The 19,682-nt window shown below is 24.5% G+C and overlaps 1 protein-coding gene across 1 annotated transcript in view; it reads right to left on the bottom strand.

Moving 5' to 3' along the window:
• Positions 1-19,682, bottom strand: part of LOC117178817 (kinesin-like protein KIF23) — a 47,719-nt gene that overhangs the window by 24,540 nt on the left and 3,497 nt on the right. Inside the window, exons 2-7 of the mRNA XM_033370309.1 lie at positions 15,061-15,642; positions 9,609-9,779; positions 4,076-4,274; positions 3,398-3,536; positions 581-780; positions 392-496 (exon numbers count right to left, since the gene is read on the bottom strand). Of these exons, the coding sequence (XP_033226200.1) occupies positions 392-496; positions 581-780; positions 3,398-3,536; positions 4,076-4,274; positions 9,609-9,779; positions 15,061-15,642 (1,396 nt within the window). The remainder of the gene's footprint in view (positions 1-391; positions 497-580; positions 781-3,397; positions 3,537-4,075; positions 4,275-9,608; positions 9,780-15,060; positions 15,643-19,682) is intronic.

The following is a 19,682-nucleotide window of genomic DNA, read 5'->3' as shown; positions in this document are numbered from 1 at the left end:
GCTCCAAGGAGATTATGTTGAAAAATAAAAAAAAATTTACCCAAAAAAAATTGTTTTTATACTTCATTCTAAGGACTTATTGAACTACCCTCGTATAATGCCTAGGCAATTTTTATAATAGAGTATTACACACTTTGCATGGATTTGGTTAGACATTATATATAATGCCTAGGAATTATATATAATGCCTAGGCATTATATATATATACTACCGGATTATATACTTTCCCTGTAAAAGATATAAAAATTCCCTGCCAATTTCTAGGTTTTCCAAGTAGGGTAGACACCCTGGTTTAAAATTCATTCCACAAAAAAGATAAAATATAAATAATTTAAAAAAAAAATTAGTCACACAGCAATAAAGAAAAAAGTAAATAATTAAAATATCTACTTTGTTTGCCTGGCGTCTGCCGGGTGTGAAGCCCAAGTCTAACTTAATTGGTGTTGGTCTAGCAACTTGAACTTCTTGTGTCATTTCCGCAAATTTCATCACTTGCTGAAAAATCAAGAATGTTAAAAAATTAGTCATATACCTGGGATTTTAATGGATATTTTCTATTGAAAAATAAATTAATCCTACAATAGTTTCGTCGTAATCATCTGATCTTGGATTAACACACACGATCATTCTGACTTGACCTTCTCCATCGAAATAATTCTTGAAAAGGTGAGTCAGTTTAGAATCTCGATACGGTACCATTTTATTGGTACCCTGTGTCTGATTTTCCCTCAGGATTTCTAAGCATGATCTTAGAGTCATGAGGGAATTGTTAATGTTTCCTGAAAGAAGAAAATTCGTAATTTAGTAGATTAGTGAAGATAAAAACAAATCGCAAAATTTTAAAGCTGGTTCGTTTCATTAGTAAAAGTTTAGAAACAAATAACTGTAAAATGAAATCGCATTCAATTGATAATATCAAGTATATGAAATTATTTGGAATCAATTTCGAATCTTCAAAAGTGTACCAAAAAATAAAATTAATAATTGGTAACTAATATTTTTCAAATAAAGAAGAAGCCTTCAATCATTTGTACTTTTAATTTTAGTAGGCATTTCAGTAAAAATAATTAAATTGTTCATATATAATAAAAATACAATTTTGTAATTTTAAGCATGATTGGACTCTTTAACCTTTTTAGTTTATTATATGAAAAAGTCAGAATTATTTCAAATATTATAAAAGTTGTATGACTTGTCAATTTTTAAATATTCCATAACTGTAAATTGAAAATTTTAAAATTAAAATTAAAAAATGTTTAATTAAAATTAAATTAAAATTTAAAATTGTTTAAAATTAAACAACTTTGAATTCAACTGTTTTTGATTTACAATAACAATATGTTTGGATTAAAATAGCAACTATTACATTTTTCTATAAGAATTCAGGTGTTTCATTCAAAATTTAACTACTTCATGAAAAGTGGAATTATTTGGTTAAAAAGTCTTTTTTTTATTGATAAAGATTAATAATTTTAGTTGAAAATTCGTATTATTTGTAGAAAATTAAACTATATGGTTGAAGATTAACATTTTTGTTGAAATTTTGATTAGGCACCCGAAATATTCACAAATATTCTTGAATTTTCTCAAAAATCTTATTAAAATTATATTTACAACAACAAAATAATAAACCGAAAACATATATATTTTTTCGAAATTTTTATTTTGTATTAAAAATTATTCTTCCCCTCATATTGTAATGATAGTTTTAAGTGGATGTTTTCAGTTTTTTTATTCATTGATAAAGATAATGAATTTTTTGCGCCAGCAACTGTACCGGTAATAAAAATTGTCAGTACGGACAATAAGATTTCTGTAAAAACTTGAAACGATTTACGTTTTACATTAACAGATTGAGATTAAGTTTTGAAAATTTAAAAACATCTCGAAAAAGAATCTGGGCAATATTAGGTCAATTTTCTTTTAATATATCAGGATTTTAATTTTTTTAAAGAAAACAGAATTATTTCAAAAGATACTTAAAAGTTTTGAAAACATTCGAAAATAATTTAAATTTTTAGAAGATTTCAAAAAATGTAAATATCTTTAAGAATTGTAAAAGGTTTTAAGAGGATGCAAAAAAATCTTAAGATTCCTGCGGGCAATTTTTAATGATTTTTTAATTTAAAAAATCCATTTTTAAAGGAAATTGAAAAATATCGCATAACATTTAAAATGATATCCTAAAATGTCGAAAAAGAATGTACAAGATTTTAAAGAAAAATTTTCAATTAGGAACATTTAAGAAAAATTTAAGTAAGTTTAAGAGATATTTAGAAGTTTTAAAAAGCTACGAAAGTAATTCAAAACTTGAAAAGATTTACAAATATTTAAAACAAAACACTTTTCTTAAAATTCCAGGAAATTTTTAAAATGTTTTTTCATTTAAAGAAATGAATTTCTAAAGACATTGTTTAAAACATATATTTTGGTAGAAATTTAATCTTTTTTGGTCAAAATAAATAAAATCACTTTTAGTTAAATAAAAACAATTACATTTTTTGTTTTGGTTTCGTCTTTTTTTATTCAAAATGTAACCATTTGGTTGAAAATTCATGTATTACAAAAAAATTGTTTTTAGCAGGAAATTTATCTTCTTGGTTGAAAATTATACTTTTTATTTAAAATTGCAAACTTTTTGATTGAAATATCAACTCTTATTATAAGTATAATTAAATTGTAAAGTATAATAGTAATTACATAAAGTATAATGATCGTGATAAATCACTTAAATTAAAAACATACAAAATTGCAGAGCAATCTATATTTTAAGGTCTGCAAATAAAAATAATATAATATATTGGTTAAGCATTTAAAATTGAGAATTATTTACAATTTAAAATTTAGAATGTTCCAAATTAAATAATTAATCATTGAAGGTGCTGAAAATTGTAAAATATCTCATTGTTGGCCTTGAATATTCTACAGTTTGAAATTCAAGGCTTTAAAAACCCTGAAATTAACAATTTTAATTTTTTTTCTTAAATGAAAATTTTTATATTTAAAGCAATCCAAATGTTTTCAGATTCCAAATGAAACAGTGAACATTTTTTTATCAGGATACATACATTCAAAATTCAAAAGTTCAATTTCAAACCCACAACTTTATTTTATATTTGTATCAATAAATAAAAACAAAAAATTCCGCAATAAAATATTTAAAATCATTAATCGAATACACATGTATATTTGTAATTTACTAATTCCACTATATCATAACTGCAAATTAAATATTGTGTAATTCCGAAAAAGTGAAATTTGAGGAAAAAAAAAAATTGATTTCATTCATGCCTGATTTCCTTTTGGACAATTATCATATACTTAATTTATTATCAGTATGAAAATTCTAGTAAAGAATATAAAAATAAAAAGTGAAATTTAAATTATTAAACGAACCTGCTTCACGCAATCGTTGTCCAGTATTTTTGGTGCGATTCGTTCGCTCACTTCCAGCCAAATCGACCAACGATAATTGACTAATACAAACTACTCGTTTATCTTGAATTGCTTGCTCACCCTCACAATCCAAAGGAGCCTATGAATTAATTACCAATTGAATTAATCATATTATCAAAGTAGAATTTTATTTTAAAAGAAGAAAAAAGCCATGAAAACTTGAAAATTTTATTCAGAAGTGGCATTTTTTTTCTTCTGCCGCAAAATCTACTTTATCTCCTTTTTATTTAGCTTATATTTTTTATAATTATTTTCACTAGATGATTTCATACTTTTTCTCTGAAATAGGTTGAAAGATATCAGCATTCTCTATAAAAGAAGCCAGGGTGAAGGCATTTTTTCAATTATTTGAGAAGATATAGTAAAATACTGGAAATTTTAGTATTTTATTTTTAATTTTTAATAAGATGCAATAGAATAAACATTTTAAACCGAAATAGCTTCTACCTGAAATGGCGCTATGGGTCATAATAAAAAATAATAATTTCAAACATCTTTTAAAAATAAACTACCATTTTTTAAATATATTTTTTTTATTATTATAATATATTATTAAAATTTCAGTATTATTTTTTCTTCTGGAATGATATAAAAAATAATGTTTAGACAATAATATACCTGAACGAGTCTTATGGTGAAAACACTGTGAGACCTGCTGGATTCTGCATTGAGAGCAGTATGTGCAACTCGACGTCTGCGTTGTCCTTTCTGAAATACTTCGAAAGCTTCTTCTGTGCTTTTGACCTCAACTTCCGTCACGGCGTGGACATACATGTTTTTATTACCATCTTCTCGGACAATTTTACTCTGCAGAGTTCTGAAAAAAATCGAAAAACCTACATATTCTACACATTTGTCCATATAAAATAATGAATAATAAACAACAATTTAAAGAATTGAAAGTGCAACACTTAAATACAAAACTTTTAAAAGTAAGGTTTAAAAGTTTTTGATTTTAAAAATGTTGTACTTAAATGCTTAAAAATGTACACGTAACAAATGGAAGGTACTAACACTTTTAAATTAAAAAACGTTAAATGAAATGCAAATAAACTGCAAAATATAGAACTTTTATCAATTATAGAGTTCAAAAATTCAGTTTAAGTTCCAAAAACATAAAGCCACGTTTACATTTTCAATAGTTTAAATTAAAGAATCAAGCAATGAACTTTAAAAATTTAATTAAAAATAATTTTATTAACTTAACAGTTCTTAAAATAGAAATTAAATTATTTTAATTTTAAATAGTCCAGGCTTCCTTCACAAGCTTTAAAATTTTATTTCAAAATCTTGATAAATCTAAAAGTGGTTTTAAATTTTTCCAAATTCAAAATATTTTTTGAATTATTGTTCAAAACTTTTAAATATATTTCAAAATGAATTGAATTTTTTCTATAACTTTTAGAAAATCCTGCAAATTAAAAAAAAACTTCATTTAAATTTATAAATAAGAATAAAACACTGATTATTTGTAAAAATATTAGAGTAATTTTAAGGGATATTTAGAAGTTTTAAAAAGATTCGAATTAAATTTAGAACTTGAAATAATTTCAAATACTTACAACCGAATTTAAAATGAAATGTAGATTTTTGCAGGTTTCAAACAAAAAATTTAGAATTTTTTAAAGAATTATGAAAGACTTCAAACGCATAAAAAATTTTCTTACGATTCTTAGGAAAATTGAAAATTTTGAACGGATCTAGAATTGTTTGCTTAAATCAATTATTGTTCAGATTTCTATGATTAGAGTACAGATCCATTTTAAACCTAATTTATTTATTTACATTTACAGTTGATAAAATAAAACGTCTTAAAAAAAAAATTCAACTTCAAATGCTTTTAATTTTTAATTTTTCAAATCTTTAAAACTGCACTTTAATTATTTAAAAAGACTGTTAAAATCGAACTTAGGCAGATTTTTCTTCTGAATATTCGTCAAATTCTCGGTCCGGCGGCCACCCTGTTTTTTATTTTTAAAAAATCTTCGATTTTAAAAACTTCTAATTTTTGAATGCTTTGAAACGCTATTTTTAAATTTTTTAAATTAAAACATATGCTTAAAAATTAAAAATCTAAAATGGAAAATTTTTAAAGTGAAAGATTTCCGAATTAAGCATTCTTCACTAAATGATATAGTAATTTATAAAAATCACAATTTTAAAAAATTATTTTAAAAAACGGTTGAAATCAAAGTTTTCCCCGGTCTCGTAAAATTCTCGGTCCAGTGGCCACCCTGATTATTAAAATATATGTTTTTATTTCCTTGATAACTTTTAAAATAATTATTGCATAATTTATGGAAAACACCGTAAACTGCAAAGACTGGCGAGTTGTGCTTAGAGAATATTTCGAGAAATCCCGTTACTGCATTTATTAATTTATTATAATTTGAAAAATGCAAAATTATTATGAAAAGTCCCATTTCTATCATTAATAACATCATTAAAATAAGAAGATGTTATATTGTTGAAAAATTTAATAAGTAAAAAATGCTTTTAAATCTTTTCAGTTGCTTAAAGTGGAAACAGTTGGAAATTGTCAAAAGAAAAAACAAAAAATTAACAGAAAAAACAGACTTAACATTAAAGAATTAATTTTGTAATATTTTATTCGTTTGTTAGTTTTATGTTTTCCGTTATTTATGAAATTTAATAACAGTTATGACATGCATACCTATATTTCAGATTTAAAAAATGTTCGAATTCCAATTGATAGAAATTTATAACATTAACATCTAATTGGATTACTTAAAGATCAATTTAAAAAATGTGAAAGAATAATCGATATTAATAATAATATTAGCATTAATCCTCAAATGCGACACTCCAACCCAGGATACGTAAACGGTACACTGGTGCGAATTGGTTCGTTTGCAATTTTAATATTAAATATTTAATATATTGAACATATAATAAACAACTAGGATATATCACACATATTTAACATATATATTTAATATATGTGGGGATAATCCACTGCAGCTGTGTTTGCGTTAACGCCAACATCATTAAAAAACATCGGGTGCGAATTCGCACCAGTGTACCGTTTGAGGGTTAATAATAATATTAGAGACCTTTCAATTTCAGATATTCAAAATTGACCAATTTTAAATTAAAAGAAGAATTTTCAATCGCAAATCTTCAAAATTAAAATATTTAAAAAAAAAATTAAAATTATGTTCCTTTAAAATATAATATAAAAATGTAACTTCAAAATTTGAAAAATCTGAATCATCGATCTTTACAATTGAAGTTTTTCTAATTTAAAACAAATCTTTTAAATTGAAAAATTTTCCACCGTAAGTCTTCAAAAATAAACAATTCAAAATGACATACTTTTCAAAGATAATGATTGAAATTTGATTAATTGGTAATTCCACATTTTTAGCAATCAAGACTTATAAATTGTAACTCTTCAAAATTGCAGACATCTTTAATTGCAGAAATTTAGATTGCAAATCTTTTAAAATTGAAAATATTTAAACTGTAAATTGTTAATATTGGAAAATAATAATTCTAAATCTTCAAAATTGTAGATATTTGAAATTGCAAATCTTTAAAATTGAAGAGTTTTATATTTCTGAAATATACAATTTACAAATTATGCAAGATTTAAGTTTTAAAATAAAAAATTCTGCCATTTTAATCATTTATATTTCAAATTCTATCAATTCGGAAGATTTAGAATTACAAATTCTTGAATTTTGATCTTCAAAATCATCACAATCTAAATTTTTTAATTATGAATCATTAAAATTGAATGATTTTCCATTGTAAGTCTTCAAAAATAAACTATTCCAAACAAATATTCTAAAATACATATCTTTAAAACGTAATTCTTGAAAAATGAATAAATTGTCATTCCAAATTTCTAACAATCAAGAATTCCCAATTGTAACTATTCAAAATTACCGCAGTTTGAATTGCAGATCTTTTAAAATTGAAGAGTATTTAATTGAAAAATTTGACAATGAAAAATTCAAAAATGATTATTAATAATAAAATGCAATATTTCATAATAGTTACTTCATATTTTTTGCCATAAAAGGCAACTGCATTTCAATAATTAATTGCCATTTTTGAAGACTTTTTATGCAGAAACGAGAAGATCATATGCAAATTAGTCAAGAAAAAGTTCAAAAAATGGATTACAATTCGCGATACACGCGAATAAAGATTCAAACCATTTTTGTCAATTTTCTCGACTTTGTTCAATATGCAGTTGAGGATGTTCTTCCAAATCCAGGGTGGCCGTTTTAATCGACAAAATAAATTCTCGGTCCTTTCCCGGTTCGTAAACACTTTTCACGGTCAATGATATTAAAAAAAATTGAACATCAAAGCTAAACAATTTTCCACTTGAGGTAATAAAAACTGAACTGTAAATGAAAGCACGAAAAGTGGAACTGTTAAATTTTTAACATTTAAATTAAAATTTAAAAGTTTTTGATTAAAAAATGTTGTATTCAAATGCTCAATAATTTTCGCGTATAAAATTGAAGGTACTAAAATTTTTCAATATAAAAAAAAATATAAATCAACGCTATCATTTTTAATGCTATAAATTAAAAAATAAATCAATGAACTTTAAAATTTTCAAAAATATATAATTTAAAGGAATTTCAAGCTAGAAACATTAAATATTAAAAAGTTGAAAAAATTAATTTTAACTGAATACTTTTTAAATTAGAAATTTAATTATTTTCTTCTTAAATAGTTTAAACATCCTTGGAATGCTTCAAAATTTGATTTCAAAATCTAAATAACAGTTGAACATTTATTATTTGTAGGCGAAATTTGAGTAATTTTAAGAGATATGTAGAAGTTTTTAAAAGATTCAAACTTAATGTAAAAGTTAAAATGATAGCCTAATATAAAACAAAATGTAGATTTTCGCAGATTTTAAACAAAAAAATTAGATTCTTTTCAAGAATTTTGAAAGGCTTCAAAAGAATAAAAACATTTCCTTAAGATTCATAGGAAAATTAAAAATAACTGTTCATTTTGAAAAATTATTTTAAGAGAATATTCAAAAAGTTTTTCAAAGATTTTAAAAAAATGTTCAAAAAAGATTTTAGAAGATTTTAAGAAAACTTTCTAAAATTTGGATGATAATTTTTAATCTTTTCAAAACTCCTCTAAATATCTCTTAAAATTAGTCAGATTTTTTCTAAAAATGTTCATTTGTAAATTATACATCAAAATTTAAAAATTTCACTTGCAAATGAAGCATTTTTCAAATGCAAAAATTAAAACTGTAACTTTCAAATTTTAAAGGCTCTTCGAAATTTTAACGATTCCAGGCTTTCTATGTCAAACAATTCAGTTAAAGATTCTTTACTTGGAAATATTTGGTTTCAATTTACTTGTCTTAAATAAACATTCGAATATTGCTAAATATTGAATAATTAATCTTTTTTTTAGTTAGAAATTTCAAATTGAATCGGTTAACAATTGAATATTTTAGACTGAAACAATATTTAAAATTTTTTTAAAATCCTTTAATCAAGAATATATTGTCCTTAAGCTATTATCAAGTTGAAAATAGTATATAAACTTTAAGTCACACGTTCACACTTGTTTAATGACTAAGATGTTCAAATTGAACCCGTTTAAGTTTTAACGTTAAAGTCAGAAAATTCTTAAATTTTGAACTGGTTTAAAATCGTTTTGTCAAATCTTTTTTGTTCGCTTTTTATTACTTAAAGTACAGATAAATTAAAAAAATGATTTATTTATTAATTAAAAATGTTTTTCATCCAAAATTTTCAACATCCAAGGCTTTTATTTTTGGTTTGTTCAAGTCTTTAAGAAAGCATTTAAAAATTCTTTAAATTAAAAATGTAAGCTTAAAAATAAAAATGTTTAATCGAAAACTTTTAAAGTAAACAAATTTTGAATTACGCATTTTAAGCTAAATAATAGCATAATTGAAAAACATAACAATTCAACTAATTATTTTAAAAATGTCGAAATCGAACGTGGACAGATTTTTCTTTTACAAATTTGTAAAATTCCTGGTCAAACAAAAAAAGTCAACGTCATTTCCCGGTTTTTGCTGGTCTCAAAAAATTCCCGGTTTTCCGGTCCAGCGGCCACCCTGAACTCGCAACAGTATAAATCTAAATATTTTATTTTTTAAGATATTTACTTGGCTCGAACGTCCTCTTCTTCTAATAAATCGTATACACTGTTGTTATATATCTCAACGTATGTAACAAACACAGCGTAAACGTTGTCTGGATCCACCTGGATCACCTGAGATTCTTCTGCGGCTCTCAGAATCATTGGATTACTATCGCTGTCGCTATCAGCTTTGCGCCTGCAAAGTTATGAATTTTTTTATTTAAAAAATAATAAAGATTAGGTTCAAAAGTGAGAAATTTAGTATTTAAAGACTCAAATCTTGTATGAGCATCCACAGTTGAAAATATCTAAAGTATTCAAAGAATGATATTGATGAAAATTATTTTTAAAAAGAAGAATGGAATAAATCTAAACTCAGAGCCTTTAAGAATTAATAATTTTCAACTGAAAGTCTTTTAAAATTGAAATGGGTAGAAGTGCAGATTTAAATGTACAGTTTTTGAAATTTAGAATTATACTCTGGATTAAAAATACTAGCAAGGGTGACTACGAAAATTAATTTTCAAAATTCCCGGTATTTTTCCTGAATATTTTTTCATTTACAAACATTTTCATTCAAAGGTAAGAATGATATTTTTGTAAAATTTTTAATGTAGAAACTTTTATAACATTTTTAATACAGAATGTTTTATAAATGGAATTATTAAATTTACAATTTGTTATTTTGAATCTAAAAGAATGCAAAAGAATTTGATTCATTAGACTCCAAACCGATTCAAGGTCAATTCTAAAGAATTCAAACAAACTGGAATATTTTTTAAATCAAAAAAATGAATTCTTTTCAGTAAAATTTGAGTTAATTTAGAGAAACTTAAGAGAAATGAGAAGAATTAGATGAAACTCATAAAAATTAAAAGTGAATTTTAAAAAATTCAACTGAATCGCGAACAATAAAAAAATATGAAAAAAATTCAATGAATGAATGAAGAATTTAAAAGAAAGCATGCTAAATCAATCAGAATTCACGGTGAATTCCGATTAATTGTAAAAAATATTTGAAAATCTCTGAAAATTCCATTTTTTCATTTCCATTTTTTGTTGAAAATCGACCTTTTCTAGTAGAAAAGTCGTTCATTGGAAAATGAAATATTTTTCAGAAAAATCGTGTTGAAACTTCAAAAATTTCTATCAAACTTTTTTTCTTGGCTAAAAAACATTTATTTGTTGAAAATTTCTCATTTATTTGATAATTCATCTCGTTGGTTGAAAATTGGACTATTTTGGCAAATTTTAAATTGAAGATAAATTAAAAATAATTCAAATACATTAATTTTTTCACAAAAGATCAAAATAATTTAATTGATTTCAGTAAAACTGTAGTGAATTCAGAGAAACTTAAGGAAAATGAGAAGAATTAGATGAAATTCATACAAATTAAAAATGGATTATTAAAAAATTCAATTGAATTGCAAACAATTAAAAAATTGGCAAAAAATTCAATGAATTTAGTAAATTTGAAACAAGTTTAGAAAAATTCAAGTGATTAAAAAAAATTTGATATAATTCCTTAGAATTCAAGATGAGCTTGAAATATTTTAGTATGAACAAAACAAAAACTGAAGAAATCCATTGAATGAAGGATAATTTAGAAGAATTCAAGTAAATTTTAAAAAATTAGGACAATTCCTAAGAATTTAAAAGAATTCGAGATAAATGATTGAGAATTCTGGATGAATTCCAAATGCATTCAAATGAATTGCACACAATATTTGAAAATATCTTCAAATATTTGAAACCCTACGAAATCGCTCACTTTTGTGAATATATTCTTTGAAATCTCTTAAATTATTATAAAATCCCGTAAAATTCTATGAAATTGGATACTTCCTGAAACCTAGAAAAATTTATTAAAATTTCTGAAGAGCTTTTAAAATTCCTTAAAACCATTGAAATCCTCGGAAATCTGATATAATCCCCTGGAATCTTTAAAATATTGTAAAACTTTAAAAGTCCTGAAAATCGTTCCATATCTTCTGAAATTACACAAAAATTCTGTACAACTACATAAACGTTTTTTTTAAATCCCCTAAAATCTTTCAAAATATATCCCAAAAAAATTGTAATCTTTTAAAATCCCATTAAATTACTGAAATTAATTAAAGATGCCTTGGAATATTTCAAAATTCTAAAATATTTTTAATGATTGGAAATCACGTGAAACTTTGTAATGCTCTTGGAAGCCTAGGAATATTTTTAAATACCTAAAGAGATTTAATATTCCATTAAATTACTGAATTAAATGAAAAAATTGTTAAAAATGTTTAAAAATGCCCTAAAACGTTTTAAATAGTTTACAATCTTCTGAACTCCCTGGCCATTTTCTCAAGCTTGTCAAAATTTCACGGAATTTTAAAAAATACTATAAAATTATCTCAAAACCTTTACAATCTTTTTAAATCCCTTAAGATTATTGCTTTTGAATTAAAAAAAGAATCGATTCATAAGGCTTCGAAGCAAGTTAAGTTAAATTAAAAAAAAAAACTCAAATGAATTGAAACAAAGAAATCCGAAATATTCAATTAGATCCATACAAATTTAAGGTGAATTCAAAAGAATTTAATGAAACTTCTAAGATTCAGGGTGAACTACTAATTAATTTAATTGAATTGCAAAAAAATATTTTAAAATGCCTTCAAACTCTTTAAAACCCTACGAACTCCCAAATAGTTCAATCTTTAATCTGCAAAGATAAATTTTCAACCAAATAGTTGAATTTTCAAACAAAAAAGATTGAACTCCAACCAATGAAAATTAATTTTCGTTCAAGCAGATGCATTTTCAATTAAATAGATGATCTTTAAAATATTCCAATTTTCAAAAATGGAAAATTTCAATTTTCAGTACAAATAATTAATTTTCTAACAAAAAAAACAACACTAATTTTAGCTAAAATAGTCCAATTTTCAACCAATGAGATGAATTTTCAACTAAAATAAGGAATTTAAAAAAAAATAGACAAACATTCAACAAACAAAGATTTTTCAGACAAGAAAAAAAATTGCATACAAATTTTTAAACTGTCAACACGAATTTTCTGAACGATAGTTGAATTTTCAATTAACGAATTTTCAACTAGAAAATATAAATTTTTATCCAAAAATAGAAAAATTACATTTCCAGTTAAAAAAATTAATTAAAAAAGAAACGAATTTTCAACAAAATAGTTACATTTCAATTAAAGAAATTATTTTTTAACAAAGTAGCTGAACATTTTCTCAACTAGTTAAATTTTCCATTGAAAAAATATCAATTTTCAATAAAATTATGAATCTTCAACAGAAAAATGTTTTTTTTTTCTGAAGTGATTCAAACTTCAACCAAGTGATTCAGTTTTTCAGAAAAAAATGATTTTTTAACAAATAATGTAATAGTTGATACTTCAAACAAAAAAGAGTTAAAATGAAAAAAAACATTAATTTTTGTAAACAAAAATAATTTTCGCTAAAATAGTCCAATTTTCAACCAACGAGACCAATTTTCAACTAAAATTATGGATTAAACAAAAAACTTTCAAAAAATAAGGATTTTTCAGCCAAGAAATAAAATGTCATAAGATTTTTGAACTTTCAACGTGAATTTTATTAACAGATGAATTGAAGAAAGCGAAATTTTTAAAGCAGGAAGATGTTTTTTGTTCCAAAAAAGACAAATTTTCAATAAAAAATATCAATTTTTAAAAATATTATGAATCTTCACCAGAACAATGTTTTTTCAATTCAAAATTTTCAATCAAAATTTTTTATTTTTATTCAAAAGATATCATTTCTATCAAAGAAAATAATTTTTAACCAAACAGTTGCATTTAAAATCAAACTGATGATTTCTAAAATATTTCAATTTTAAGGCCAAAAACACGAATTTTTAGAAGACAGTTGAATTTTTAACCGAAAAATATAAATTTTCAACTGAAAAAGATCAATATGAATCAAAAAATGGAAAATTTTAATTTTTAGTCTAAATATTTAATTTTCCTGAAAGAAGAATAATTTTTGTAAAACCAGTCCAATTTTCAACCAACGAGACGAATTTTCAACTGAAATTAGAAATTTATCAAAAAACAGACGAATTTACAACAAATAAAAATCTTTCAGCCAAGAAAAAAAATTCATACAAATTCTTGAACTTTTAACATGAATTTTATTAACAATAGTTGAACTTTCAAAAAAAAAGTGGAAATTTTAAAGCTGAAAGATATTTTTTCTTCCAAAGGAGATGAATTTTCAACTAGAAAAAATCAATTTTCAACAAAAAATAGAAAGAAAGAAGTTAACAAAAAAGTTAAAAAAAGAAAACAGATTTTTCACCTGAATAGTTACATTTTAATAAAAAAGATTTTAGAAAGTAGTTCAAAATTTCTCGAAGTGGTTAAATTTTATTTTTTAAAATATCAATTTTCAATAAAATGATGAATGTTCAACAAAAAATGCTTTATTACATTTTTATTTAAAAAATATTAAATTTCTACTAAAACAGACGAATTATTAAACAAAAAGAAAAGAATTATACAAAAAAATACAATTTTTAACTAAGAATATAATCATCAGGAGGAAACCTCAGAAAACAGTAAAAATATAACTATAAGGAACATAAATAACATTAAAATAATAAAATAAATAAACTTTCTTTCCCCTATAAAAAAAATAATCCAATTCTGAAAAATACTAACATCAGACAAAAAAAATGGAAAATTTAAATTTTTAGTCAAAATGATTAATTTTCTGCAAAAAAATAATTCTCGCTAAAACAGTCAAAGTTTCAACCAACGAGGCAAATCTTCATAAAATAAAAATTTGTCAGCCAAGACAAAAAATGTCATACAAATTCATGAACTTTTAACATGAATTTTATAAAAAATAGTTGAATTTCCAAAAAAATGTGGAAATTTTAAAGCAGGAAGATACTTTTTGTTCCAAAAGAGACGAAGTTTCAACTAGAAAAAATCAATTTCAACAAAAAATGAGAAGAAAGAAGTTAACAAAAAAGTTTAAAAAAAAAAAGTATTTTCACCTAAATAGTAACATTTTAATAAAAAAGATTTTAGAAAGTAGTTCAACATTTTCCGAAGTCGTTGAATTTTATTTGAAAAAATATCAATTTTTAATAAAATGATGAATCTTCAACGAAGAAAGATTTCAGTTGAATTTTCGACATAAAAATATGAATTTCCAACAAAAAGTTAATTTTCTACCAAAAAAAAAATCGAAATTTTTAACCCAAAAAGAACAAAATTTCAAATAACATTTGAATTTACAACCAAAAAGGATGATTTTTTTCAACAATACTTTTCAATTTTCAACAAGAGAATAAATTTTTTAACTAAGAATATAATTAAGAGGAAACGTCTGAAAATAGTAAAAATATGAATATAAGGAACATGAATAATATAATAATAAAATAAATCAACATTCTTTCCCCTATAAAAAAGAAAAAGATTCCAATTATGAAAAAATACTCACGTCCTCATCTTCCCATGCCGAGGAGTCGTCAGTCCAGCATGAAGTTCATTCTGCCTGTCCAGCATGGCATCAGTTTCGCTTTGCACATCGAATCCATTCAGTTTGTCCGGTTTGAATACAAACTTTTTCGCCTGATAATTAGCAATACTATTGAAAATGACATCCAAAGAGCGGGGCATAATTCCACTATCTTGTGATTCTCCTGTCATGGTGTAAGTTTTTCCACTTCCAGTCACTCCATACGTGAATAACAAACTGTTTCTCCCTTGAATTAAATTTTCAACGAGAGGGAGAGCCGCAATGTTGAAAAGTTCTCGTTGAGAGACGTCCGGGGGAAAAACACGTGAAAAGATCGTTTGGATTTCCTTACTTGTAGTTGACCGAAAATTTGTCGCTGATTCCGGAGGAGTGATTACTATCGTTGTATCGGAAATTACTTTCATACATGATGTGTCTGACGGAAATTGCATCGGTCTAATACGACAGTAAACTTGTACTGGATCCTTCGACTGCATATTATTATTGACGACGAATCTCGTGCGATTCGTCGGCTTTCGAGCCGAAGTCGGCGGTTTCGAACGTCTATAATTTTCAGATTTATGATTTATATTGTTGTGTTTTTTTATTTCAAGTTTTATTTTTTAAAGTAAACAATATATATTTAAAAAAGGCAATAATTTGTACCTCCAAGCCAAATACTATTTTTTCAATATTTAAATATTAGGTATACAAATTAATTCGGTTCCTTCACAGAAAAAACGCAGGCTAGGAAATGTTTCAGGCAGTCGGTCAAGCAGGGTAAACAGAGCATTTATAGACCATTTAAGGGGGGAATGGGGGATAAGCACTTGCAAATCTTTTTTTTTGTAAAATATTTCAAAAATATTGTGTCCAAATTTCAAGTCAATCGGAGCAAAAATCTTGAAGTTATAAATTTAAAGCCGACCCTCCGCATAGACCGCAGCTGCGCTTGAAAATATAGGAACGTGCCAGAAGACAGTGGAAAATACTATAAAATAAAGGACTTTTTACTAGTTTTCACTACACTTTCTACGTTCGTGAAGTGTGCACAGTGTAATAAAAAAAAGGAGCTGAAATAGTTAAAAAAAAAAAAATTTTTGTCTTCACTTTTTCAATGTTTAAAACTTCAAACGAGTTTTTCTCGAAACCACTTTTTAAGTCCTTTCCAGCGATTTTACAAAAACTACTAAACCGATCCTTCTCAAACTAGGCAAACTTTTTCTACATATAAAAATCCTCCTCACAACGATATTTTTGTTTACATTTTTTTATATTAACTTTGTTTTTCGCTTAAAAAATTACGATATTTTTCGTACAAAAGCGCATATTTTACTTCAATTGATCACAAAAAATTAAAACAAAAAAATTCCTAAAAATAATCGTTGGGGGGGGGGGGGGCTTATATTTTAACTGAATTTTGCAACTTTTTTGATTGCCTATAAATCTAAGTTGAGATATCGCTGGAACCGCAAATCATCTTTTTCAAGAGGCGTACTCGAAAATGCTCTGTCACTGGCTTATTTCACGATATTTTTCTACAAAAAATTACTAATTATGTTTATATTTATTTTTTTATTTTTTATTACATTTACTTTAACCAGATCTCTAAACAAAATTGATAAAAAAAGCGTTTTTTTATGCATTATCCCCCATTCCCCCTTAAGAGAATTTAAATCAATTATTGGCGAAACAAATATTAATCATAATTAATACAAATATTTATATAAAAACATTCTAGAGTGAAATGAAGATATACTTGTTTTAAATTACAGAGTTACTACAGGTCAGATAATTCCATAAAGTCAGAGAATATGCCAGCAGGCCTCACAGTCCCCATGTCATAAAGTATAGGGACCACATAGAATTTTTTTAATGCTCACAGGGCAAAAACAAATTCAAAACAATTCAAAGTTCAAAAGAATTCGATTGATTTCAATAAAATTGGAATGAATTTAGAGGAATTTAAGGGTAACGAGAAGAATTTTATGAAATTTATAAAAAAATTGAGCTAAATTCAAAAGCAATCAAGTGAATTAAAAATAATTGAAAAATATTAATTTTTTAATCCATTCACTTCAGTTGAATTGAATAAATTTAGAAGAATTAAAGTTAATTAAAAAATTCAAGGGATTTCCAAAGAATTACAAATAATTCAAGGTAAATTATTCAGAATTCATTTAAATGAATTCGACGAAATTAATAAAAAATCAAGCTGAATTAGAAAAGTAACCAAGATATTTGAAAACAATTCGAAAATGTGAAAAAATGTGAAAAAATTCTTTTGGTTCATCAAGTTTGAAATTAGTTCAGAAAAATTAAAAGGGCATTCAAGTGAATTTAGAAAAATTTAAAATAAATCATGGTATATTAATAAGAATTCGCGGCGAATACCAAATAAAATTTTCAAAAAGATTTTAAAATCTCTTCAAATCTTTGATATCCTAAGAAATCCCTCATTTCTTGTGAAATCACTTTAAAATTTCTTTGTAATTTTTTTAAATACCCTAAAATATTTCGACTCCCATACAATCTTTTGAAAGCTTTTTAAATTTGTTAAAAGACCAATGATAAAAAACAACCATTGAATAAAGTAAAATGCAGTAAATATAGAAGAGTTCAAGTGAATTGAAAAAATCGAAAGAATTTCAAAGAATTTAAAATCCAAGAAATAATTTTAAATCTCTTTAAATATTTGAAACCCTGATCATTTTTAAATAAAAAAGTGACTAATGATTGCAAAACAATTAAAATGAATTTAAATGAATTGGAAAAATATCAATTTATTTCAGTAAAATTTGAGTGAATTAAAGGAAAATGAGAAGAATTCGATGAAATTCATAAAAAATCGAGCTGAATTAAAAAAGTAACCAAGATAATTGAAAAAAATGTGAAAATATTCTTTCAGTTCATTAAGTTTTAAATTATTTCAGAATAATTGAAAGGGCATTCTAAAGAATTTATAAAATGCCTACGAATTTAGGGTGAGTTTACAAGACTTTGAGATGAAATAAACAACAAATTTGACCAAATCTCTGGAATTGAGTCAAATTGAGCGAATTTATAAGAATTAAAAAGAATTCCGGATAAATGAATAAGAATTCAGGGCGAATTCCAAATAAAATTTTCAAAAATAATTGAAAATCTCTTTAAATCCTTGAAATCATACGAAAGCCCTCACTTCTTGTGAATTCACGTAAAAACTTCTTTGGTACTTTTTTTAATAACCTAAAATATTTCGAGTCCCATATCAAATTTTTGAATCTCTTTAAATTTGTTTAAAAAACCAATTATGAGAAAAATTCATTAAAAAAAATGCATTCAGTTAAGTAAAATTCAGAAAATTTAGAAGAATTCAAGTGAATTGAATAAGTCGGAAGAACTTCAAGGAATTTAAAATCCAAGAATTAATTTCAAATCTCTTTAAATCTTTGAAACCCTACTATTTTCTAACCAAAAAATTGACTATTGATTAAAAAACATTTCAAAAGAATTTAAATGAATTGGAAAAATTGTAACAAAAATCGAAAAAAATCCACTTATTTCAGTAAAATTTGAATGAATTAAAAAAGCTATCAAGTGAATTGAAAAAATTAAGATTTTTTTAAATCCTTTGACTTAAGTAGAGCTGATTAAATCGAAGAATTAAAGTTAATTTAACAACTTCAAGGGAATTCCAAAGAATTATAAAAAATTCAGGGTAAATTGATAAGAATTCAGAGTGAATTAAAAAGTTTAAATACCTTCAAATCTTTGAAATCCTAATTTCTAACCAAAAAAGTGAATAATGACTACAAAACAATTAAAAAGAATTTCAATAAATTGGAAAAATTGAAAAAATCAATTTATTTCAGTAAAATTTGAGTGAATTTTAGGAAAATGAGAAGAATTCGATGACATTCATAAAAAATCAAGCTAAATTAAAAAAGTAACCACGATAATTGAAAACCATTGAAAACCATGAAAGAATTCTTTGAATTCAGTAAGTTTGAAATGAGTTCAGAAAAATTAAAAGTGCATTCAAAATAATTTGAGAAAATGCCTACGAATTTCAGGTGAGTTAATAAGATTTCAAGATAAAATTAATAACAAATTTGATGAAATCAATTGAATTGAGTAAAATGGAGCGAATTTAGAAGAATTCAAAAGTATTCAGGATAAATTAATAAGAATTCATGGCTAATTCCAAATAAAATTTTCAAAAATATTTGAAAATCTCTTCAAATCTTTGATATCCTACAAAATCCCGCACTTCTTGCGAAATCATTAGAAAATTTCTTTGTTATTTTTGTAAATAACCTAAAGTATTTCAAACCCCATTAAATGTGTTGAAATTTATTTAAATTGGTTAAAAGAACAATGATACAAAATAATGTAATTAAAAAATGCATTGAGTTAAGCAAAAATCAGTAAATTTAGAAGAATTCAAGTGAATTGAGACAATCAAAAAAATTTCAAAGAATTTAAAGTTCAAAAAATTTGTTACCTCTTTAAATCTTTGAAACCCTACATAGGAAACTAAAGTTCAAAGTGGAACTACTTTGGGGCCATCCATAAATTACGTAACGCAATTTCCCGACCATTTTGCCCCCCCCCCCTCCCTT

Source organism: Belonocnema kinseyi, chromosome 8 (assembly GCF_010883055.1).
Source record: "Belonocnema kinseyi isolate 2016_QV_RU_SX_M_011 chromosome 8, B_treatae_v1, whole genome shotgun sequence".
In the NCBI taxonomy this organism is placed as follows: Eukaryota; Metazoa; Arthropoda; class Insecta; order Hymenoptera; family Cynipidae; genus Belonocnema; species Belonocnema kinseyi.
The sequence above is the reverse complement of the archived record's forward strand: the minus strand, read 5'-3'. Positions and strand labels throughout refer to the sequence as shown.